This window comes from Gambusia affinis, linkage group LG16, assembly GCF_019740435.1.
Source record: "Gambusia affinis linkage group LG16, SWU_Gaff_1.0, whole genome shotgun sequence".
Classification (NCBI taxonomy): domain Eukaryota; kingdom Metazoa; phylum Chordata; class Actinopteri; order Cyprinodontiformes; family Poeciliidae; genus Gambusia; species Gambusia affinis.
In genome coordinates this window covers 5084947-5111401 of record NC_057883.1, presented here as the reverse complement: position 1 = coordinate 5111401, position 26455 = coordinate 5084947, and the positions used below count along the sequence as shown (strand labels likewise).

Genomic DNA, 26455 nt, shown 5'->3' with positions numbered 1-26455 from the left:
AATCTGTTTTTAAAGCTTCTTCTGCACGTAAAGCGGCGAAGCAGGTTGGACGGGGAGAAATGAGCCAGAAGCTGCAGACAGTGAGACAATTTGTTCCTCATGCCCACAGACCACAAAGGACACTGCGTCTGCCTCCTTTTTTAATTTTTTTTAGCTCAATCGATAAGTGGATAGAGGCGTTGAACTGAAGGCACGAGAGTGTTAAGTACAGATTTATGGAGTCACGTGGAGGACGTCTGCAGCCGAGCGAGGGGTTAATCTTAAAATCCCCGAGAAAGTGTCTCCGTGGATGTCGGTGTCGGTCAGAGTAAATATGTAGTGCTGCAGGGGCAGGTGGGGCAGGGGGGGTGACCCGTTTGGACAGCAGTGGGCATGTTTGGACAGCAGAACCAGAGACGGAAATGAACTTTAACTGGGACACTGCTGTGACTGCTGGTGACATGATGGAACATGCAGTGCAGGTTTGAGGACGCTGCATGCAGGATAATGTGTTATGTAATAGAGGTGAGCAATACTGGGAAATTTGGTATCGACCCAATACTGAGTAAAGACACAGCTACCAAAACCAATACTAATATATATTTTAAAAAAGTCTATTATTGAATAATTTGATGATTTGACTTCAGTTAGTTACAACTGATATGACTAGGGCTGAAACGATTAATCGTATTAATCACAACTAATCTTGCTTAATACAATTAGTCATATTAGCCACGATTAATCGTATTAATCATGATTAATACGATTAACTGTGAATAGATTTTATTGAAATAATCGCTGACTAATGCAGTAATTGGTTGACCGTTAAGAGTCCAAAAAAAGCAATATTCTGACAAACAATTTAACTCAAACCTACTTTTGAGATTAATCTCAGAAATTTTCTAAACAAAACAACAAAACCCAAATTTTCTAAAAAAAAAAAAAAAAAAAACCCTCAAAAAACCCCAAAAACAACAAGACCATTTCTGAGCCTTAAAGGGCAAAAAGATTTTTTTTTTTTTTTTTTAAAAAAGCCCCCCAGAAATTTTGGGATTAATCTCAGGAGCGTTCTGGGGAAAAAAAAAAAAAAACATGGACATTTCAGAGTTTGAAAAATAAAAAAATTGCAAGAGATAATTCAGAAATTTTCATGTTAGAGATTTTCTAGAAAAAACTTAGCTCAAAATTTTTGAGTTTTTTCTTGCAGATGTTTTACTTTTGGAGCTTGGAAATTTCCCTATTTTTTCTAGAAAATTTCTGAGTTTTTTTGGTGGAAATATACTCCTCTTTTTTTCTACCGACAGTGATAACTTCTGAATAAGAACGGTCAAAAATGTCAGTGTCTAGATGTTAAAAGCTGGTTGAGACACACCCAAGAAGATTTGCGGCGGTGGCTTGTAGCAGCTGCGTAGATACGGCCCCCCACACTTTTCAGATTTCTGCTTGAAAACCTTTTCAAAAACACTGAAAACCGTTTTGCTTCTACTGTACGACTGCGCTCTCCTTTGAGTTAGTCCGTCAAAAATCCTCAAAAAACAAAAACAAAAATAAAACGACTCTAGTTTGTGGTTTAACATGACAAAATGTGAAAAAGTTCAAGGGTTATGAATACTTTATAAAGTTACTGTGTTTACTTCATTGGTCGGTGTTAGGAGGGCTAACAGACAAAAGCATATTCCTAAGAAATGGGTCAGATGCAGGGGAGGAGTAGTAAAAAATTTGAAAGGAAAAACTTGAACTGACCTTCAGACAGCCCAGAGATCTATTGACGAAAACCACTTTAAAAGATTACAAGAGAATGTGGCTTCTTGGAAGCGAAACGCAGAGAGACGAGGAGGGAGGGGACGGCATCTACCGACTTTTACACAGCACTGGATTTAATTAGAATAATTTCATTTATGCACAGCCTTTAATTTTGCAAAGCAGAAATAAACAATATTTTCTGAAAACCACCCAGAATGGACCAGTATTAAAAAAAACGAAAAAAAACCCCCCAAAAAACAGAAAGTGGCTACAAACTATTAGCAGCAAGAAAGAAATGCCATAAACGTTCCAGACCGTTTTCCAGGAGAGAGATTACGAAAAGCCAGAGTAATGCCGGTGATGGATGACATGTCTGCTGGCGCGCAGGAAAAAGATCAGCGCACAGTCGAGAGGAGAATTTCCCCCCAACCCTCTTTTCTTTCTAGGGAATAAGAGACAAAGATGCCAAATGTCTCCATCAGCATTGAGTGATCGATTGCTGATGGGGAATCGTTCCCAAAAAACTCTGAAAGGATCGAGACGGGCTAATGAAGGAGACCTGGTGGGAGTCCGAAGACGTCCACACACACACACACACACACACACACACACACACACACACAGTTAGGTCATCTATTGATCACAACCAGAGCAAACTCTCTGTCCGTGTAGGAAGTTCGCATACAACATAAAAAAATAAAGAAAGAAAGAAAGAAAATGAGAACAAGGAATGAGCGAAGAGGGGCTGGACTTTATAAGAGCTCTCGTTCATCTGCCGCATTTACAAAATCACTCTGCCAGGATGTGCATTAGCAAAATAAGGTCACTGGGTCCAACACGGGTCCTTTGGCAGCTCAACGACTCAAACTACCTTTTGTCTAAAATCCCTTCATGATTTAACTCACTGGTGATTACAAAATAGTCAGAAAATTATTTTTTCTTTCTTTTTGTTTAGTTGATCCATTTGGCAAAAACATATCTGTTGAACAATTGATTTCTGTACCATTGGCTGGACTTGGTGTTCTCGTTAGTCATGAACGGTTTTGGCAGCTGGCTTTACAGTTTCATTTCAGTTTTGTTCTGGCTTCCTTTGTGACAGCCTATATGTATTGTAATGGAGAAATTCAACACCTGTGAAAGTTGATCACCACTTTCCCGTGGTTTGCACTGTATAACAGAACATTCTGTTAAATAAAAGACTTCAAGTGAATAAAAGGCAATTCTCATCTACTTGTTGTTTGTAGCCGTCTTACACAAGCGGTGTGACTTTTGGATAAAGAATAAAGATTGATGAGTTGATCTATTTAAGTTGAGTCAATGCAAAAACGTTGTTCTTACATTTCTATAGGTCAGGTCATGATCAGGTCATTTTTAAGAAACAGCGTGGCCCACTTTGTGTCATTAGACATGTGCTATATCGAAGTAATTCTTTGATTTTACATGCTTTCCAGTAACCGGACCTGGGTTATCATTAATTCATGACTTTACAACGTAGGTCTTTGAAATAGTCATTTTAACAGCTGCTGTGTTTAGCAGACTATCTTTGACCCAATATTGGGCAGTTTTGTTTTTTGAAGGACTTCACTTTCTGAAACCATTTCACGAAAAATACTTCTGGTATCAATAAAAACCTGTTTCTGGGAGGTGCATGCATGTTGGAATATGGGATAAAGTGATTAATTGCCACATGTAGTACTTAGTTCCTCAACTAGAGGGCATAAAACAAGCACCGAACTCGGTAAAATTGTTTTTTTTTAGGTAAACACCAGAGATGTTCACTGGTCATTCTTCCCAAGCCCAAGCCAGACCCAACATTTTTAAAGTCCAAGTCAAGTCTCAGGTCTGAAAGAACCGTTTTATTCTTATTCCGTTATACCAACATTGTTACGCTCTGTCCAGTAAAATTTGCTGCATTGTTTTTACTCCAGAATACTTGAGATTTTGCATTAAATCATAAAAATTAGACCATGAGTTTGAGTCAAGATTCAAGTATTTAGGGCATAAGTCGAAACTGAAACTCAAATCCCCGTCCTTCGTTAGAATAAATATTGTTAAAGAAGAAGAGGCTGCAGGCATATGTTTATCTAAAATTAAACATTTTTCTGTTATATTGATAATTAATTGTATATGGAACATTCGTGAAATATAAACAGTATAGCTAAGCAAAGATTTGGAAAGATTTTTGACTCCTCAACTCAAAACTAATATGTTGTGTTTTAGTTATCTTTCATTTGCTGGCTGAAAAACGCATCAGATTTTAAACTCTTGCTGCTCAGACACAGATCAAGTTGCATCACCAACTTGATCTGTCACTACTATTTTTGTGATGTTTTAAGAACAACATATTATTGCTAAAACGTGTTTCTTCGCCTTACCTGTCTGGGCTCTTTGGAGTTACAGAGTTCCATCTTGACCTTTGACCCTGCTGTGAAGGCAGAAATAGCCAGGCACAGGTCCTGCTGCCGAATGAGCGGCTCCACCAGCTCCCACTTCTGCAAAACCCAGAAACCAGACAATGTCACCTTGAGTTCAGAGGGGAATATATATTTTTCTCACTAACGGCTCGTTTAAAGTAAAACATTACAAGTGTCATTCAAGTTTGCATTTGAAATTCCAATAATAATTGAAGTTTTTTTTTTTTTAAACTTCCCAGTCTACTGTAGAGACTTTCTGTGAAGTTAAAGCTGCTGTCACAGTTCCCTATCCTTCCATGTATATTGGTATGTATAAACATAGCGTGTTGTGTGAATTAAAGGTTAAGAAATTAGCTCAAGTTCTGTTACATCATTAACGATCAACTAAACATCTGAGAATGAAAGTTGAATGCTTTTAAAAGTTTTCAAATGATTAGCTAAATTCATCACAGAACAGGTTCAGCAGCCGTCAGCTGGAGCCACTCCAAGCATTCAGCATGCAGAAGTGAGTAATTCTTCATCAGCGCAGACAGAGCAGTTGCCTGGAGTAGCATGAAACAGTTGTGTCTTTTCAGCAGCCCTTGACTCACTTCCACAGCAGGGGTGCCCATGTGTGGAATATATGGTATATCAGCGTTTAAAAGTTTATGTCACGAAATTCTCCATACGGCTAGCTGATATGACAAAAAAATGTATCAGGATATATTTATTGATATCAATAATTATTGATTCGGGTTTTTTTTTTGTTTCAAATATCTGAAATATTATTTTAAATATCTGAAATATTATTTCATCCACAGTTTATACTCCCCACCTTTGCTTTTTTATTTTCAAGCAATTATGAGGCATGGTGGGAAAACCTGAAACAGCTGCTGCGCACATTACTCAACAGGTTGTTGCTTGGTAACCAAAGAATCACCTGGCAACAACTAACATCAGTGAGTTAGCATCAACTAACTCACTAAAGTAAATTAGCAGAGGCCACCATGAGCCAGCCGTGAGAGATTGAACAGCTACAGACTGTACTCTGCCTCCATCCCCCAGAATGCCGTGTGGTTCTGGATCGGAGTTTAGTGAAATTAATAAATATTCTATCACCCATATAATCCAATGATATTGATCACATGTCCATTGTTATTGACTTGTGGTAAATAACATGTGTTGCCCTACTTGTGTCCATAAGCTACATGATAGCAGAGCTTAGCTGCTGGTAAAGCTGTGTATGCTACAGTGTCACATGTATGGGATCAAATCTTTTATTGTGAAGGAACTGTGAGGACGTTTCTCGGCCCGGAGCTTTAGTTGGTGATCTGTGGAAGGCTGATTAAGCCGACTCACTCCCAAAGCTGACCTATGACAAATATCCTGGAAATATTGACTCAGACCGCAGCAGGTTCCTTTCAATCAATCAGCTGAACCGAACTGACATGAATACGGTTCAGCAGTGCTGCTACTCTCCTTTTTTTCCCCCTTGGCAAAACAGCAGTTTTGTTTCTCTCAAGCGAATAAAACTGAATTGAAATGAAAACGTTTCGCCATATTTCCCAAAGGGCTTGACAGCGCTATTACTTCCCCCACTGTTACGGCTACCAAAGCGATTTTCTCAGTTGGAATGAAGTGAATTTAATTAAACTGAATGGAAATCAACTGACTCAATTAAAGTGAATTAAACATAATCAGGCTGAACAAAATTGAACCAGATGAAACTGATTCAATTGAAATAAACTGAATCATCTGAAATGAATGAATGCTACATGTTTTTTAAATGCCTAAATATGACTAAAGAGCTAATTATCGATTTTAGCAAATTAACCAGCTTAAATTGCATGTATTTTAGCATTTTGTTGTTATTAATATTTTGTTGTAAAAGTGAATTACAGCTAATATTTTATCCGTCTGTGTCAGATAATTTCACATTTTTTATGCAGAGACTAGAATTGGAATTTTGTTTTGGAATACCAAACAAAAGAAAACAACCAAACAGGATCAATTAAGGAGACCCAAGAAAATCACGAATAATGATGCAGCAATGATATACATTTTGATTTATGTATTAAAAAAATAATCTAAACGAAAATAATTTCACTGGAACCATATGTTATACTTTAAACAGGCAGTATTATGTATTATCCAGACAGAGTGCAATTTTATAGCACAAAAAAGTAACGATGTCAGCTCCACTTGTTATAAAAACGCTGTCCGTATCAAACATGAGTTAAAAACAATTTGACTTAGTAATTTAACATGTCGAAATTGGGTTGCTGTCTCTTTAAGGAACGCCTGCTCTTTCTGAAACTGCCTTCAGGAAGTCATCACAACATGGCTCCTCTATTAACCCTTTAACAACGTTTTTACCAGTGTTGAACTGAGAAGTATCAAGAGCTCAGCAGATGCTCAGTTCCACCAGGTGTTTGCTAATTGCTGCTGGCTAGTCTGAAGGAGCTGAGTTGGGGAGTTGCATGAGAGAGCTGCTCTGTGAGGTGGAAGCTTATAAACTGCAGCTCTGAGGAGGAGCTACGTCCTCGAAGGCGGAGCTAGGTCCACCCAGGTGTTTTGCACAGTTGAACTGTTGCCGTGGGAGATTAAAGGATTTCTCAAACATGCATGAAAGAATCACGGCAACACCCCAGGTATGATTTTGATGAGGGAACAGAAGTCAGTTGTAGTATTCCTTTGAAGCTGAAACTAAAACTACAGAGTACTTTTAGAAAGCCTCCCTGGTCTCCTGACCTGAGACTGCGGCCTGTTGGTTCCGGCGCCGCGGCACTCCGCCAGTCCGAGGCCGTCCCTCCCACGGGTCTCCAGACACATGCCGCCTTGTTTCAGCACACTGGACACGGCTTCCTGCTCAGGGACCCTGCGGGAACCGGAGACGGCGAGGAGGAAGGCTGATGAAACGATCTTAATACAAACATAAAGAGCAGATCGACTCCGGTGATGGATAGCTGTACAGCGTAATTGCTTCAGTGTCTTGTTACAGCCAGCTCTTCTGGACATATACAGTTACTCTGTCAGAGTCCAGTCATTTGGAGCACATGCAGTGGGGAAGAGGTCAACAGCATTAGCTCCTGAGATCCCGACATGAATCAATTCAAAAGTTCCCATCTGAAATCGGTAACATCTGGGTGACTGATTTTGAACTTGGTGGGTTGCTAACCTCTTTGGAGTTATACAGTTACTTTTTCCAGGCTAATTCAATTATTTATAATATACCAGACAGTAAAATAAAGGCTTTTGATCTCAGCATTAAAGTTATGTCAAGGGAAATTCAGCTACATCTGTGTTGGTGCTTTTCCCCAAAAAATTAGATAAAGGGTCAAATTGACTCACTCCATCTCTTAGGCTTTCAGCGACAATCTGAAAAAAACTTCAAAAGGATTTCAAAGCGTAGGTATAAATGCCAGGCACACTTTTCAAATGTTCATTTAAAAAAAAAAATCTTATGTTTTTCAAAATTAAGTACGTTTATTTTTCAATACACCATAAAATCCCAACAAAATACACTGAAATTTGTAGTTCTAATGTGAGAAAAAGTGAATGTGTTTGCAAGGAAGTATAAATGTTGATTCATAACCGCAAAAAGGAAATAATTTATATTCATGTGGAGGCAGAACTGCTCAAAACTGTCATAAATAGGATATACAGCTCTGGAGAAAATTAAGACACCAGTTAAAATGATCAGTTTACTTTTTATAGGTACATGTCTGAGTAAAATGAACATTATTCTTTTATACTATGAACTACTGACATGTCTCAGAAATTCCAAGCAAAAAACTTTATATTTATTGGCACAGAATGAGAAATGGTCAAAATAAGAAAGAAGATGCAGTGCTTTCAGACCTCAAATAATGCAAATAAAAAAGGTTCATATTCATTTAGGAACCACAATACTGATGTTTTAACTGAGGAAGAGTTCAGGAATCAATTTTTGGTGGAACAACCAGGAGCTTTTCAATGGGCTTCAGTGTCGTGGGCTCTTCATTTTTTTTTCCAGAGCTGTGGTGCATGTTTGTTGACATTAGCTGGAGTTCTCAAGATATTTTAAAGAAATATCTAAAAGCAAAAAACACTGAGAAGAAACTTAACATGTTAAATAAATCAGGAAAGCCTCTCCCTTCCTCTTTTGTTTCACGTCTCTCAGCGGAGAAAAACCTAAGATTGTTGGTCCCATTTGGGTTTTTCCTCATAGTTCAGAAAACGTCTTAAACAAAATAACAGAATTCAACTCTTACTTAGGTCGCAGGCTTTAGTTCAACTCTGTTTTTATTTTCCACCTACAATAAAAACCAAATGCAGACGAGACGACACTAAATCTTTCCTTTACTAAATCAGCCCACCTCAGCTCGGGGTAGACGTTCTCCATGTACCAACGGAAAGGTTTGCAGTTCAGTTTCCGCCGCAGCGTCAAGCGGTCTGCAATGCTTCAAGATGAAAAACAAAACAAAACAAAAAAACAGAGAGAGAGAGAGAAAAGAAAAAGGAAAATCATGGACAACGACAGGGATACGTAATGGAAAGCATTAGAAAACAGGAAAAATACAAACCAACCAAGACGACTTAACGTTATCAAACGTTTACGCTCAAATATGCAGAAACCGGTTTTCTTCAGTCTGTCTTTACAAACAGCTGAGGTTGGTAAAACTACTCTGAAAAATATCCGTATACACACACATACATATAAATAGTAAATAATTCCTCATTACACATCAGATTTAGGTCAGCCCTTTTAAAAAGCATGACTATCAGCATTTCTTTTAAAAAAGTGTTGCTCACCTGACTAAAATGGGTCTGACTTGTGTGAAACATTACCAGTCCTATTTTTGGTCGGCTGTCTTCACGTTGTGCCACACACACACACACACACACACACACACACACTGAGGGGGAAAAATCCCAAGAGACAAACCTGCCAAAGGCTTTGCCCTGAGCAGACGGCCGTGCCGAGTAGTAGTACTGTTTATACTCGTCCATCCACACCTCGGCGGCCCGTCGGGTGTTCCTGCGTGGGCACAGACACAACACATTAAAATAAGCGATCAGAGAGAAAATCTTGCCGTACGATGTTAGATTTGTGGGTATTTTAGCAACTTAGAACAAGTGATTTAATTTGGAAAACGCTTTCAGAACAAACATCTTGTGGCCGATTTCCAACGTGTGGATTTGGGCGTTCAGAGATGATCCATGTTTTATGCCTACTTTAACTCCAAATGGCGAAAAAGTAAGAATCATCCATGCAGATGTTGACTGTAGATGTCATCTGCTCCATTTCACTTTGAGAATTTAGATTTTTAGTTTTTATTAGCGACAGATGAGAAATTAGCAGGAAGAACAGAAGTAGAAATGCACCAATCAGAGTCAGGTGGGCAATTTCTGAAATATGTCAAGTTTTGACAAAACCGATTTTAGATTATTAAAGTTTCTGGTTTAAAAAGTTAATATTATATTTATATGGATAATATATGTAAAAACAAAATGCAAAATACATTTTCTAGTGTTCCTGCTGTGACCGGCCATTAATTATTCAGGATAGGAGTGGAAGTGACATCGTATTACGTATGATAGGTCAGCAAATGTATAAGGCTTTTATAAATTTAAAACAGTTCTCCTGATTCTATTTATTTATTTATGAGTTTGTTATTTTATTTTATTATTTCATTTAATAAAACAAACTGTTTACTGTTTAAAATGTGAAGTCTGTAGAAAATGTTGACATAGTTTTTACTTCAGTTAGCATAGCTAGCATGAACAAAACAAGAAACACAAGTCTATGTGTGTATTCCCCAGGGGGTGGAAATCAGATTTTAGTAAATGTAATATAAGACAAGGCTTTCTGTCAACTCAATTTCAGTGTTCACTCTTTTAACCAGTTGTTTTTTAATGGCGATTAGCATCACACAAGCAGAAATGATTGTCCATTACTCTTAGTCGATATTCCATATAGCCTTTTCGTTTCCATTTAGCCTCTTTGTGAATGCTTAAAGTTTTGCTCTCTCTTGTAGACTGAATAAACCGCAGACACGTCTCGACACGTTTTAGAAATCAATTTTGTTTTTAAAAGTTTTCTACATCACTAAGATTTCTCTGGCTTTATTTTTAAATACTTCACTGACACAATATAATCAAAGTTTGAGTCTACTTCACTCTCTAAAAATGTCGAGACCAAAAAGAAGCTGTTAGCTGTTAGCTTGTTCCACTAGCAGTTATGCACGTTGCTTTTACTGACCACAAAAAGATTGGATTTTGCATTTTCAACTGGCTAGTGAAGGTTCAGGATTTGCCCAAATGAAAATTGTCTGACTGCATTAGATTGACTGCGTTGCACAGAACAACACGACACAAAACTACATAAGCACTCAGAGTCAAATGAAACCAATAATTAGACACAAAATGTTCAAAGATCAAAACATTCTCATCTAACTTAGTTATCCTTTTAAACCAGTTTTCTTTTAAAAGGTTTACTCTTTCCCTCTTTGCCTTCAATTGCTAACAAAAAAAACCTCAACACATTCAAGATGAGGAACGTGTGTCAAATGTGTCAGCTGACGTGTTTATTCACATCTAACTCCATGTGTCGTGTAATACTTTGGGAGAGAATCACAGAATTAAACGCGTTGGCAGCTCTCAAACGATGCTGCAGGGAAACAGCCAGCCCACTCACTCACTTGATGTAGGTAAGAGCGTTGCCCTCTGGGAAGTCGTACGGGTGGCGTTTCCTGAACACGTGACCCACGCGGCTGCAGGGTAGGATCTCCAGACTTCCTCCGCACATCCAGACTCGGAACGACAGCTCTGCGCGAGGACGGGAACGGTTTTATCAATCTGATTTATCTTACCCAACAACCAAAGACTGCATCATAAAATCCCTCTGGCTGAATTCCCCAGCTGGGGCTCATGGAGAGCAGACGCACAACAGATTTTTACCGTTGTGAAGTTTATCGCAGCTGATACTTTTGTCTTTTCCTAGTTCCATGGATGGTGGGCTATGAATGTGCGCAGCTTCCCAATGAGTTGAGGTGGTAAGTCGAGACTAAAAGGCATTTTCACTTTTTTCATTCTTTCCTCATTTTATGCCTTATAGGCATGCTTCACTAGATATGTAGCCAGGCCTGGCACAATAAACAATAAATCAATTAATCACATGATAAATCAAAAGAAACTAAATAATTTTCATTTGCTTGATTTGACGTTTTTCTCTTTTTACAAAAAACTAGATGACAAAAACCTTCAGCTTGGTGTTTTGATCTCAAATAGATCTTTTTTGGGGGGGAAAAACTATTTAGCTTACAGAGACTTCATAGCTCATTTTATTTGTTGTTTCTGCTGTTTTCTTCATTTATTTTGGATATTTAAAATGTCTGCCAGTTCCTGTGTTTAAATGTTCAGTAGAATTTAAAAGCTGTTGATCCTTGAGGAAGTGTCCCTGCAGTATTGCGACATTATTACTATTATATTACTTGAAACTGGTCTCAATACAAGAAGGCTATCATTTATCGCAATAAGTTCTGGGACAATTTATTGTCCAGCAGAATTAGTTATTGTGGCAGCCTGTATGTAGAGATAAACCTAACAGAAACCTGACCTTTCTGCAGACATTTCACTGAGTTGTAATCTGTTCTGCTTAAAAATAATGATTGTGCAACAAACTATTGATTTATATGCAATGCAACACATGTCAAAGTAATGCTTTTGAAGTAATGATATTTTCTGCTAGTTTAAATGTAGCATCCTAATCCTGCTTTTAATATCTCAGTGTATATTAGCAGGTCTGCCGCAATGAGTCATAAATGAATTAATTGCATTATAATAAAATGAGTTCAAAAATTTCCATTTGGATGATTTATCGTTTTTCTCTTTTCTCCCTCTTTTCTACCAAAAACTGGATGGTAAAAACCTTCTGTCTGGTGCTTCGGTCTCAACTATTTCTTTCTTGATCCACTAAAATTAAGTCCGCTTACTGGAAAGACTCCCGTAAAAAAAAACAAAAAAAACAACGGTGGAAGCAACGCTCACCAAAGTTCTCCCCGCCCCAGATGTCCATATGGGTGTCGTACTGGCCCAGATGGTTGAACCAGCTCTTGTCCATGACGAAGATCCCACCAGCAATGACAGGAGTCCTGCGGAAACGGAAGGACAAGGAAATGTTTCCACCTTTATTAATGTTAACAGAGAGTTTTAAAAATGTACATTTAATTGCTACCAAAACAAAACTTCACAAAAATATCAACGGTACTTTTTTGTACGAAAGAGGCCAACAGAATGTAGTGCCAAGCTTTAAAGCAAATAGAAAAGCATTTACAAGTTTTATGTGAATCTGAAAAGTGTGGCGTGCACTTGCTTTCAGCCCTCCTGAGTCAACACTTTATAGAACCTCATTTTGCTGCAGGTGTGAAGGTCCATAAAACAAGAAACGCAATTAATATCACAGGTGAATAAGTTAGTTCACGCAATAGATCATAAAAATAAATAAATAAAACACGCTCCAACTACTTCCTGTCGTCGTCTTCTTTGTGGGTTGCACCAGCGGCAACATCCGGTTATTGATCATGTGATGCAAAAGAATATTTCTTGGGGTTTGCAGTCTTTCAATTTCAGTGTTTGTGGATTGAACACCGTTCGGTGAAATCCTCAAAGCGTGGGATAACATTTTAAAACTCTAAAACAAAACATCCTCTCTCATGAAAAACATGACGTATTTTGATGAAAGTTTGTGGAGCAGTGAAATTTTGGCCAGACATGACTGCCAAAATGATTCACACACAGTCATGGATAAAAACAAACTTACACTCCATTATAGGAGTGTTTCTTTTCCTTACCAGGATTTTAATTGAGATAAGTCGAACATTAAATGGCACATTACACTGGGCTGTTTACATTATTTATAAATCATATCACCTTCTTAAAATAATGGCCTAAGTTATTTTTTGCCAAAAGTGATTTTGTCAAAAATACAAACACACACACAAAAAAATAACAATCACCACCTTTTTCTTTCTAAAAGAAAAATAAAAAATAACTTTAAAAAGTGTACTATTGTAATTTCTTTGTATTTAAATTACAATAAAGAACCCACCATGCAGCCCGTCTAGTAGCAACTCCTTGAAGTGGCCGCTCTCTGCAGGATATTACTAGTCTGGTGCATCATTGTGGAGGATTTTGGATTTTGGCCCACACCATGACACGCTGCTGCTTTCGTTCTCTACGGTTTGTTACCATTTGACTGCTTCAAAAAAGAAAGAAAAGAAAGAAAAAAAAAGAAACTCGCCCTAATCATCAGCGTCTTCCTGGGTGTGAGAAATCAAACGACTGCTGACCAAAACACGGGGCTGATAAAGCATCACCTCTTTCCACAAACCTCCTGCTTCACTCAGGCTTGTTCCAATGAAATTAACATGTTAAACGACCCTCAGACTCTCAAGATGTATGTTGGGTTTTTTTGGGGGAATTTTTAATTTTGTATTTGTGACCTCATAGCAACTGGGATAGAAATTACTGGAAAGATCGGCAGCCTCCCAGAATAGTTTTCCACTATAGAATATATTATTTTCTTCTCTCACTGTGAAACGAGCGACTCAAAATGGCTTTAGCAAACTGAAGCACGGTGACATTTTCTTCACGAAGATAATTGCTGAGGTTTCCCCTTCCCGCTAGCGTGTTAACTCCCCGCTGAACGCTCCAGAGCAGCAACGTGCTAAATTTGACCGGCAGCAGCAGCTTGATAATAGTTAACCCTTAAGAAACAATAAGGGGCTCAGCTTCTCACAAACGTCGACTTTGATCAATTAAAAAAAAACAACAACAAGTTGTTTATCAAAGGTGGATCCAATGCAGCGTTTGATTTGTGTCAAGGGTCAGACATTAGATCTGGGAATGTTGTCACTCACGTTAAATGGGTTCTGATTGAGAATCGGAAAACCAGTCAGTTTAGCCAATTACTATTATTTTTTTCTTTTTGACGCAAACCAAAGTAATAACATGAATTTCTCTCTGTTTTATGCTTTTAGTGCTGAAACGTTTTTGTTTTGTTTTCTTCTATTAAATAGAGATTTAATAGAAAAATCTCAATTTAATTGGTGATTATTGCTACTTTTTTCTTTAAAGGTTTTGTTGGCTCTAGTGGCCTTTATTTGAAAGTAGTTTGACAGGAAAGAGGGTAATGAGAAAGGGGAAGACATGCGGCTGGGAATCGAACCTGTGACCACCGCCACGAGGACTAAGGCCTCAATACGTGGGTCGTGCTTTGCCCATGCGTCACCACAGCACCCCTTATTCTGAAATTTTATTAAGAATTTTCTGCCTGACCAGAGGAGAATAAAATGACAAAAGGGTCATTTAATCCTTTTATGATTAAATCTAACACAATCACAGTTACTTGATTGTGATTGTAGCACAATCAAGTAACTGTACTACCTTCAGTTGTTCTAAAAATATCTATATCAAATGAGACTGAAAAAATTTTTACTTTTTTGTAATTTAATGCCTTAAAATTGGGCCTTTGTCTCTTTAAAAACTCCTGCTCTTTCAGAAACTCCATTTTCAGGAAGTCTTCACAACATGGCTCCTCTATGAACCCTTTAAATGTGTTTCAACCAGCACTGCACTGAGAAGTAGCTCCTATAATGAGCTCAGGTAGATGTGCAGTTCCAGCAGGTGTTTGCTGGTAGCTGGTGGCTAGTCTGAAGGAGCTGAGTGGGGGAGCAGCTTGTAAACTGCAGCTCTGAGGAGGAGCTGCGTCTCGAAGGCGAGGCTCGGTGCACCCAGGCGTTTCTTTGGTTGCCATGGTGATTCAAGAATGTCTCAAAGATGTAGGAAATAATCCAAGCTTCACTTCAGATATGTATTAGATGAGAGCATAACATTAAAACATGATGTAAAGCTCAAAAAGTCAATTTTACATAACGCTGCCCCTTTAATGTGAGGTTTTTCTGCATTAAATTTAAAGACCAAAATGAGCTAACTTAAAAAAAAAAAAAAGTTCTGAAATTTAAAAACCTAAAGTTTAAAAATGTAAATCCTTTTAAATGATGGTTTGTGTGCATAGCGCATCTCAGGGTTTGAATCAGTTAAGAACGTAGAGGCAGACATCAGAGACGGCGGTACCTTATGGGCTGCGTCGGGTCGCTTCTCGCCATTTTCTGCTCGATGGGAATCTGCTCCCATTTGAAGTGGAGACTCCAATCGAATCCTGACATGAAAGAGACAGCATGAACGGAGTGGGAAGTAAAGAATAAACAAGTAAAAAGAAAAAAAATGTTCAGTGTTTTAGTTACCGCATGCAGATCAACCGATTATAACAACTGAAGCAAATTAATCTAACCTGATAAATTGTGTTTTACATCCATGTCTATCAGAGCCCAATGTTCATGCACCAGATCTGGTAAGAACCTAGAAAGTTTGGAAGTGTGTTTTCTTGGTCTATTTAACAGTTCCTCCAGTAGAGTATTTGTAAGGTCAGACACTGATGTTGGATGAGATGCCTTGGCTTGGGGTCTAATGTATCCCAAAAGAGCTCTCATCAGGACCGTGGTCAGCATACCAACACTTCTCACTCTTAACCATGTTGATCTTGTTTTGGGCCAATTCCAGACTGGCACATGTAAGTGTCCATAATGTCTTTCTGGGTTTTAAACAAGTGGTCACGGAAGAGACTGGAACACCTGATTTCTGAAATTTAGAGGGCTGATTCAATATTGTTGGTAATATAGCATAAACAGGGTAAAAGTCTTGTGTGTGTTGCCTTGTTTTGGTTTCTGACCTCCTCTAAGGTCAGCAGATGCAGCCAAGTAAGCAAAGTTATCCAAGCTGATCACATCGATAATGGGGCTGACCACTCGCGTATGATCCTGGAAGAAACAGCAGAAATAATACAGAGAGGTCCTGAGATGACTCAGAAATCAGAGAGAAATTACATTCGACAGCAAAACACAAACGACAGATTCTCAAAGCTTTCATTTTCCAACTTATGAGGCAATACTCTGTACCAAGAGGACAGCAGGAATGGATTAGGTCACGTTTTTTTTTTTTTTTACTGGTTTTCACAGCGATTTGTTAACAAAACTGAAGGTTTTTTATTATTATTATTATTTGCGGAGTCACATCTGTGAAGCGTTAAATCACCTCCCACTGCAGAGGCAACCCGATCCCCAAAGTAAATACGCCAGATGAGGGAACCGTTGGCTCCTGCTGGTTCTGCGAGTCTTTGCGAAAACGACGCGCACACGCTGTTGTTTGTGCAGACGTCGGTCATGTCGGTGTATTTGATTGAGCAGCTTAACATCGGCTCCGAACAAACAGCTGCTCTCAATTTGAGCTGTCCGCCTCGTTCTGTTACAAGCAACCCCGTGCACAAAGTGGACTACTTGGTAGTAAGGAGTGCTGATATTTGTCCTTTTGCACAGCTTCTCTGAAACCACCTGTAGTTAGCATAAAGATCAGTTGAGCCTTTCTCAATTACAAGACCAGACAATTCATTTTATGGCGGCAAAGTTTGGTAGCAATTATCTTCTCTTTTTTTTGAGTCTGTAATAATATTAACACATTAAAGTTTTCAGATTAATTGCGTTTACACGCGTAATTTTTAGTTTGTGTATTTTTATTTATTTCTTTGCTTCTTATCATTTATTTTTTTATGCTTCTTTTCTTTTATATGATCATATTTTGTATTCTTAACACTGTAAGAAATGGCAGGGGTCACAACATAACTTTTCTTCTTAAGTATTGATATGATACTATATGTTTGTGAAATTTGCTTCCTATAAAAATAAAATTAAAATAAAGATATTAAAATATACAACAGTATTTCCTTGTCAAATTAATCTCTGTCTCGGGAAGTAAATTAGTCTAAGCTGTAACCTTTGAAAGTTGAGTGATTCAAGCTTGAAACCGCGATCTTTTTTATGCTTGAGACTTTTATTTTGAAGTTAAACAGGAAGTAGTTCCACGGTTGTTTTGCTGTGTTGACAGAACAAAGGGCGTGTCAAAAATATTCAGTGGCTGAATTCGTCGGAGACTGATTACGTCACAGCAATTCAAAGAAGGCATCGCTAGCATTGCTAGGCTTTTGTTAGCATAGCTTTCAAGCTCCGTTTTTGCCAGCTTGTGTTTAGCTCCGTCACAGTTGCTAGGCGACAGGACAGATGACGAGGTATGGAGGGTGCAGGGGGGAGATCTGAAAGTTACCGACAGGGTAACTGGATATTTTCAGTACGAAGACGTGAACTGTCGCTACCCTACTACGTCCACACAAAATCATAACCGTGTTTGTGAACAGATTTTATAATTACGACAGGACATTTGAAGTGTAAATATTACATTTATTCTTCCTCTTTATTATCAAATTCCGTCTAATAATGTCCTTACTAGTTTTGATTTTAAGCAAAAATGAAAACATCTGGACTTGTTTTACAAATTGTCCCCAAATCGGGTTCAGAAAACCGTTGTATGGAAGATAAGTGGATCAAAAATGAAATTATACAGCTGTATGATTTATCAGAACTGTTTTTCATATTTGCAAAACACACGGTCAAAAATAAGCATTAATGAATACTATTCTGCCTGCAAATTTACTACTAAGCTTCAAAATGATTCTTTACTGCCTTAAGTCTCTTCAGCTTTCAGAAAGCAATGCAAAATAGGAGACCGCCATAATTTCATAACTTAAGTGGGCAATTATGAATTCCTGGCATTTAATTAAATTAAAGCCGTTTGAGTCATTGTGGTGAATTATTAATCAGCAGTGGTCACCATGTGGAGACAAACAACGTCTTTTGGCTCCCACTCTAAGCCCGAAGCTGTAATTTCAGGGGAACAAAGGCTTCAGGACCAGATGGAGTCAATACGAGGATGTAGTGAATTATCACTGAGCTCTCATGAATGCCAAGCTGAGAGGCCGTAACGAAAGCTGAATGAGTCAGAGCAGCTCAAAGCACAAGACGAGCTCAGCGAGAGCAAACGATGTAAACGCAGCCATGCTGTGACTCAAAACAAAGGGAGCTTTGTTTTTAAAAAACGCATCTACAGCACACGGCGGTTTGCAATAAGTGAATGTGTTAGCTTGAGAATTTATCTAGCTGGAAAGTAACATGTTTAGAAAATAGTTAGTCTTCTGTTGGCTTAGAGATGATGGAAAACATGGATTCCTTTGCGTTATCTTACAATAAATATTGTGTTCCCTCGCAATAAAACTGGCAAATACACACTGGTCTATTTTGTCTACAGTCTCAATAAAAACAAAGGTCAATTTAAAATTGCACACATGTTCAACCTTACAGAGTCTCAGAGTCAAAACGCGTTGGTGCGTGGCTCTCTGGTACGGAAACTGATCCATGCTTGTTCATGTTTGTTTGTGTACGGCGGAGATGGGACGGCACATGAAAACAGCCCTTTATTAACACGAAAAAGACACAACCAAAGCACCACCATATTTCCTCGTGAACGTAGCACAAAAATAATCTAAATAGTTCTGGTGATTTTTTTTTTTTTTTTCTTTCCTCCATTCAGAAGTTTTCCGTTCGTGTCTTAGAGAAGGGACGGAAAGCCCATGTCTGACCTGTTTGGCATTTTGCACGCATGTTTCTGGTGTTTCATTTGTATCCTCAAGAAAAAGAGAAAACAAACTTCAGGTAACTCACAAACGAGACATGAACACACATGTAAACATCATAAGAAGAACTTATATTGCAGCAAAAACACTTTCAGTATTGAAGACGATGCAAGAACCGACTGGTATACATTCATGAAAAAAATGCAAAATCTATTGTGAGATAACGACTCAATACTTTTGTGAGGTAAATACTTCTTAAGGAGCTCTGTAAAAATGACACATTTTGGCACAAAGAAGGGCGAATAAATGCAGTTTTTTTTTCATTGTATTGCAAAAAGTAATTGTATTTATTGCCTTGTGAGATGGACATGAGAAGCAATCTCCCACGACCATATATGGAGAAGGATGTAATAACCCAGGCACAGAGAGAAAAGAATCGAAGGGAATATTAAGTTAGCTAGCTCATACGCAAGCGGTGATGTTCTCACTCCATGGTTACATCGCTCCCCATCAAGACGACGAAATGACTTCCTCGTCTATGTGTAGAAGAGGGAGTCAGTCCTCTGTGCTGCAGCTTCGTGCTCCTCAGAAACAGGGACGACTCGCAGACAAAATGTCCTTGAGGGGTCGCATTTGAAATTACAACGAAAATACAAAGCAATCACTAATCAAAAGTGGCTGGTCTTGCATTTCAATGTATAATCTGGGTATTCTACTTTGGATGCGATGGTAGTGTCCCTGGTGGGCTGCATAACTTAATTTGCAGGATGCGATGAATTGGAAGGATCTGTCGGCTGCATTAACAAAGGCTGGTTTTGATCACAAAACGAGCCAGCAAGCTGCCAGGAGCAGGAGTAAACACCCACTGAGCGCAGTGCAACACGGCACAAACAGTAAGCAGACGCTGGGAAAAACTGCACGTTTTTGCTTCCAGATTTCTAACATTTAGCTTCTTTTTCTCATATGTTAGCTTCCAAAAGGGAACTTTCAAGCGGCATTAGCAAGTCTGTGATATGCGTCGGTTTACTGCACCAGGGGGGTGTTTTCACTCCTGACAGTCTGGTGGACTGTGTTCGTCTGGGGACCAAGGTTGCAACATTTGTTACATTTTCAGTTGATGGGATTTACTTTCTCGCTGCACTGTGTCAAACGAACGGTGAAAAACCTGTCTCCCTCCTCACCTGTGGAGGCGCTATACCAAGAACTACTGAAGGAAATGACACAAAAACCTCAGAAGAAGATAAGCACAACTTTCTTCTTTAAAAAATGTAAACAGAAATGTAATCAGATTGTAGCGGTTGTAGGATTTCTCATGCTGCCATTAGGCTTGGGTTTGCTTATGTTGCATTTACCCAGAATGCCCTGCACTGTAGTCTGCTTCCTGCTTTTTGGAGCGTTCTCCCGTCCGCTTACATCCAACCGCACCAGAATTGACTTTATCTGAACCAAGAACTAGGTTTGTAGGTGGACCAGAGTTCACTTATTTGGTCCGCATCAGCGTTCACACCTCCCCAAACGAACCGGACGTTCTTGGGAAACAAACTAGAGTTTGACTAAAGCGGACTAAACATAGCTGGTGTGAATACACCCATATAGTAAATAAATTGGTACCAGCGGAAAAATATGGTATGAATTCAAACTTTGTGAAACAAATCGAGATCTATGCCTGAGATCGGCCCGTTACATTTTGACCGTTAAAATCTACCCTGAAAAGCAGCTATAGTACGACACGCCGTGAGGGCAGCGTGACGGTGAACTCATCCTGCGTGTAAAGAACAGAAGCGAATCAATCTGGTTTTGTACCTCCTTGACTCTCTGAATCATCGGCTGCAGCCAGTCGGCGTTGACCTCACAGTGGCTGTCCAAGAAGGTCAGAATGGTGGCGGAGGCCGTGTTGGCTCCTCTCACTCGTGATCGGATCAAGCCTGCCGGAAAACACATGACGCAGACACTTAAAGGTCAAAAACTGTAAAGCAGGTGACTAATAATTAACACGAGCAAACATGAACACACACACACAGGGTTGTCACAATACCAAATTTTGCGGGACGATAAAGTGTCCCAGAAATTATTGCAATAAATGATAGTATCGTCATTTTGAGACGATTTTCTAGAAATAGTAATAGTATAATAATGCAAGTCTCTCAAAGATCAACAAACTCCAACAGACATTTAGCACTGGAAGTTGAAGACATTTTAAATATCCAAAATAAATAAACAAAACAACAGAAACAAACAAACTAAATGAATTTTGAAGTCTTTGTAAACAGACTGTCGGTCAAAAAGGAGCTAGTCGAGACAAACGCACCAGACTGAAGATTTTCCATCATCAAACCTTTTTAAGACGGAGAGAGAGCCAAGAGAAAAAACAATCATCCCAATGATGATTGAGTTATTAAGCTAGCAAAACTAATTTATTTATTCTTTAAACTTCTAAATCTTTGTCTGTAATGAATCAAAAATAAGTTGGAAATGTTCGCAGCCTTTTGGAGGTTTCAGAGCTCAGGTTCCTGTGTGTGTTACCTAGAGGGCACACACACAGGAACACTTGTTGATCGCCAGCAATGCTAGCTGTTGACAATTGTGTTAATAGCTACTGTAAGTAGCCATGATCCTCTAGGAAATGAGGTTTCACATGTGGCGTCTCGAGAAGCAAACGCGCGGTTTTATCATGTCATTACTGATCTCCAAAGCACTCGACTGCTTCACTTAAACCAGGGGTCTCAAACTCAATTTCCCTGGCGGCCGATGGAGGTAGAGTCTGGGTGAGGCTGGGCCGCATCGGGTTTTCCACAAGAAAAGCTCTCACAAAAACATTCCAATGTTATCAAATGTCTTTATTTTTATTTTTTAAACACAAAATAAGATGAAAAAATAAATTAATTAATTCATAAGAAAAAAAATTAATCAGTAATAAATAAATAAAATATAATAATAACACAGCAGCTATAGAAGACTAGATAAATGTAATTATTATAATTCAGATTCAAATGGCTGTATTAACAGTTCTTTAACCTTTAACTTTCTGAACATGAATGGAACATTGAACATAAACTGTTATGAATATAACAGTTTATAAACTGTTTCTTCTGCCTACTTCTTACTGCTAGAGGTCTGGCAGCGCTTCCTCTCGCATAGCCGAGCCACATTTGGCTTAAAGGAGGAGGCAGTTGAGACCCTAAGGAGAGCCTGAAGATGCTCGTCAGTAAGTCTGGACCTGCACTTGGACTTATTGAAGTTCAAGGTAGAGAAGAGCTTTTCGCACAAGTATGTGCTCCCAAAAAGACACATGGTCCGCTTGAACATTTGGGAAAGCTCGGGGAAGCTGGGTGGCAATTCTCTCAAAAATTGCCCAAGCTTGTCTGCTTTTCCACTCACCTCCCTGAACTTGGCTTTGATTTCAGAGAGGCACTGCGGGTCAATGAGCTCCATTTGAAGCACTGATTGGTAAGTTAGTTCAGCTCCGCACACAACACTGAAAGTGCCAATCATATCAAACTCGCAGGCAGTGTTGGTATAGTTACTTTGAAAAAGTAACTTTAATCGGACTACTGATTACTCCTTGAAAAAGTAACTTAGTTAGATTACTGACTACTTGATTTGGAAAGTAACTAAGTTACATTAAAAGTAACTTTTTAGTTACTTTCAGCAGCTGTTAACAACAACGCTCTGCCTCCTGTGAAAATCACATTGAGCTTTGCCAATACTTTTTTGTAAGCTATTTTATAATGGTAACATCAACAATGTGTCTCCACTGATAAGGTTGAACTGAAGAGGAGATTGTAGAAAAATAAAAAACGTGAGTAGTTTGTGTGGTCCACTGTTGTCTGGAAAACTCTAAGAAGGATTTTAAAGCCCCGCCCTCCCCTCCCCCAGCCTCCAGGTTCTGCGTTGTGACCCTGCATTTGGTGTCATGCAGCTCACAGCTCAGATGGCTGCACAGATTTGCGACACTTATCTTAGTATTAATAATTAGAATTAAGTTGCCATTATAATTATTGGAAACTACGGACACGTTCATTCGTGGCTGTTTTCACGTTTATTGCGCTGTTCATATTGGTCTCGATGTTTGCAGTTTTCTGGAGCGCAACGCGAAGCTCGATGTCATTCAGAGGTAATATATTAACTTGACATTAACAAAGACACAGCGGGACGGATCATCCGGGAAATGATGAACAGGGAGAGACTGAGTAAAACTACCTTAATGACGGACAAATTCTGGGATTTTTATTATGAGTCTCTGCTTATTTCCAAGCCCAAATGAGCAACTTCACGTTCAAAAACGAGCCCAAAAAGGCGCAACCCGCCACTCATTAAATCGGCAAGCGACTTTAAAAAATGAAGCCCAAAGCCGCTTATAATAATCGGACTTGGCGACAGAAACTCAAAATAGTTCCAGTTTTTCCACCAACAAAATGCGCATCTCCCTCCATTGTTTACATTTCTGTTGCAGAGACGTCGGTCACTTTCGACAAAGAGCGTAGAGGAAATCTGATTAAATAACAAAAAGAAGATAATGCATAAAAATGATTTTGATAAGTAACTGTAGTCTGACTACTGGATTTGAAATAGCAACACGTTAGATTACTATGGTCCGACGTCAGTAACGCATTACAAATTAACGCGTTACTGACATCACTGCTCGCGGGCCACACTAACATTAAACTTTCATATTAAGGTGGGGGCCACAAATTATCGTCCCGAGGGCCGCAGATGGCCCGCGGGCCGCGAGTCTGAGACCCCTGACTTAAACTGTCTCATTAGCTTAGCATGTTAGATGAATCATTTAGCACATATGAGCCTGAGTGGCACACTGTTAAGGCCTATTATTTTGTTCCTTACGAACTGAAAGCGAAAACATTCCCACCCAGTCCCATGTGAATGCTACACCAACTTGTATTTGTTGAATACTTCTTATGAATTTCACAGCATTTCTGAAGATTTCATAGCCCAAAATAAAACTGAAGCGAACGTAAGAAAGGATAAATATACAAACTAGAAGGAGCTGACATCACCTCTGCTCCAAATATCCATATTTAATATGTACTCGAGGCATGAAGGGTAGAAGAAAATGGATTTGGAGCAGTAATTATGATCATTAACAGCAGGTCAGAGAAAAATAAGAAACTGGAACTTGGCTGTACGAATGAGTATCTCTTGGCTCGCAAATAAAGTTGAGCCAAACTAATTAATCATGTTGTTTTCAGCAAATTTGTCACAAAGCCTGCAACTTTGCTTGTTAATTAGACGAGTGTCTTCAGAGGATCTCCATGGGTAAGCTTTGGGATGTTTGGTATAAATTCCCTATTACAAAATAAATAAATAAACCATTAATTCTTCCCATCTTTTCACTCTCTCTTCAGTGTCAACCCATTATTGCAGGAATGGATCTTCTGTTTAGCTGATCAAAATGGACGCCTAGTTAAGGAATATCCAGATGGTTTCACACTAAAGACGCTGACAGGAACTCAGTTCCTCCCTCTGGTCAAAATGGATTTTTCAGAGAATATTTCATGAGTGACACTTGAGCATAGGGGAAGTATCTGCATGACAAAATATGGAATAAACAAAACCCTCACCTAGCTACAAACTGTTCTTTTAATCCTCCGGATGGCATTTTGTTTTACAAAGTACACAAAGTTTGACCTTTCTCTCTTTCCATACGTCCTCCACTCAAACCGCCCGGCAGCTTTGGATTGACAGGAACAATAAAAGAAAATGTTTTTTCTCCTTTTTCTCAGTAAACAGTTTTTGCGAACTACTGAACTCCAAATCAACCATCTCCACCACGTCTTATGAAAAAAACAACAACAACAAAAACAACCTCATGTCGGTTCCTATTAAACCTAATTGACTTTCTGGAAAAAATAAATAAATTTTAATGAAAACATTTCTGTGATATCTATGCATTACATAAGCTGGCACAGGCTCTGAAGATCAAACAGCCTTTAGACATGAAAGCGATTAACTGGATTAGCCCGAGCTAAATGCCAGACTGCCTCCCCTTTTTTCCACGCCGGTGAAATAAATGGATTGTTAACAAGATGTCATTTAAGCTGGCGGGGGGAAGCTAATTTCAAAAGATGTCATGTTAAAAACAAGACATTAATATAGCTGCATCTTCAATTACGGTCGCTTATTCTAACGTGGAATTCCCTGCAGAGCACTGAACTTAGGTTTGTAAAAACGTTGTAAATAGTTGATATCGTATCAATAAGAAAACTCTCTCGGCCTCTACTTTTAGAGTAAATCCAGATTAGATTAGTCCCGGATGATAGAACCAACAGGAAGTGTGAGAGAGGCCAAGACCGGTGTGACCTTTGTGACCCTTTAAACCGCTGTCATGTTTATATTGACTGGTTATTTACAGTAAAGAGAATGATTATTTACATGGGAGGCTGGAGGCGGTGCGCCACTGATCATCTTCTTTGTGTACTGAAATATTAGGTGGTTACTCTACGCAGAAACACTTTACATCAAACTCAGGGCCCGTGGGCCAAATCCGGACCACCAAAACGTTTTATGTGGCCCTGACAGACGCATCAATAAAACCTTCAAGAACAACTGCATGCTTAAATATTACTTCATCAATCAAATCAAAGCCATTTTTATCTGTGGTGAATTATGTTTATCAGTCACTCTGGCTTTTTTTTTTCCCAATGAAGAAATTTCCACTAAATCATCAGTTCATTGCAAATTTTTAGCAAGAATGGTGAAAAATGTCGGGGTCAAGCGACTGCTAACTCCCACCTGCAGGTGACAGTACTTTGTTCAATATCATTTAATTTTAAGACATACTTATTGAATGCAGATACAGCTACTTATTAATATTTTAACAGTTTTTTTTAATAAAGGATTTTACATGCATTATACATTCAGGCACAACCGGCCCTTTAAGAACCTTCATGATCTTCATGAGGCCCAAAATGAAAATGAACTCCACACCCCGCTTTACAAGCTCCAGGCTTCCTGTGTGTCTCACACATGAAGTTCACTAGTGATCCTTTTATAAGCTCATGAAATCTAGAACTCGTCAAATAAATGTATATTGTTCTCTGCGCTTACACAGTTTTCCTGCATCATCAAGTTAAGAGAAAGACATACAAAGCAGAATATTTATGAGTAAAAAGACTCTTTGACTATTTCTAATGGCACATATAGTTTTACTTTGTTCTATCATTTAAGCAGAAAAAGACAAAACAAGATTCTGAAAGAGAGCTTTGCTCAGCATGGCTCGCAACAGGTTGGCAGATTTGTTTTTACTGAAACTAATGAGGGCTTTACAAAATAATGAGCGCCATCTTGGTCCAATGGTGCAGAGTTAAACCTGCTGCTTAATTGCAGATTCTCTGCTCCGTGCAGTTATCGGTGCTTTTAGATTTTATGAGGCAGTCGGACATGAACAAGCACAATTGTGCAGTGAAACTTTCTGGCCTACATGCAAAATGCTCTCTGAACATTCCCGTAAGGAGAGATGGCGGCGGCGGTATCATGCTGTGGGGATAACTTTGAAGTTGGTTAGGGCGACTTAAAGTTTTATCACGATATTTTGTGGTACTATTATGATAAGGATAAAAGTGACAATAAGAACTACTGATTACTGCATTTTTAGGTAACTGTAAATGCCTCACACAGCATTTATAGCCCCATAAACACAAATACTGCTTGAAAGACATTTGTAAACATGTGCTTCTTTGGGTCACCATTCACACAAAGAAGTGTAATTTGTATCATTAAAATGAAAATCGTGACTTCATTTAATCGTATTTTCTAATTTGTT

General features: G+C 38.8%; 1 protein-coding gene across 1 annotated transcript in view; it reads right to left on the bottom strand.

Moving 5' to 3' along the window:
- Window positions 1-26455, bottom strand: part of galnt16 (UDP-N-acetyl-alpha-D-galactosamine:polypeptide N-acetylgalactosaminyltransferase 16) — a 54405-nt gene that overhangs the window by 2861 nt on the left and 25089 nt on the right. The window contains exons 6-14 of the mRNA XM_044142869.1: window positions 20479-20600; window positions 15889-15976; window positions 15234-15318; window positions 12147-12250; window positions 10799-10925; window positions 9043-9135; window positions 8474-8557; window positions 6867-6993; window positions 4098-4214 (exon numbers count right to left, since the gene is read on the bottom strand). Coding sequence (XP_043998804.1) covers window positions 4098-4214; window positions 6867-6993; window positions 8474-8557; window positions 9043-9135; window positions 10799-10925; window positions 12147-12250; window positions 15234-15318; window positions 15889-15976; window positions 20479-20600 — 947 coding nt within the window. The remainder of the gene's footprint in view (window positions 1-4097; window positions 4215-6866; window positions 6994-8473; window positions 8558-9042; window positions 9136-10798; window positions 10926-12146; window positions 12251-15233; window positions 15319-15888; window positions 15977-20478; window positions 20601-26455) is intronic.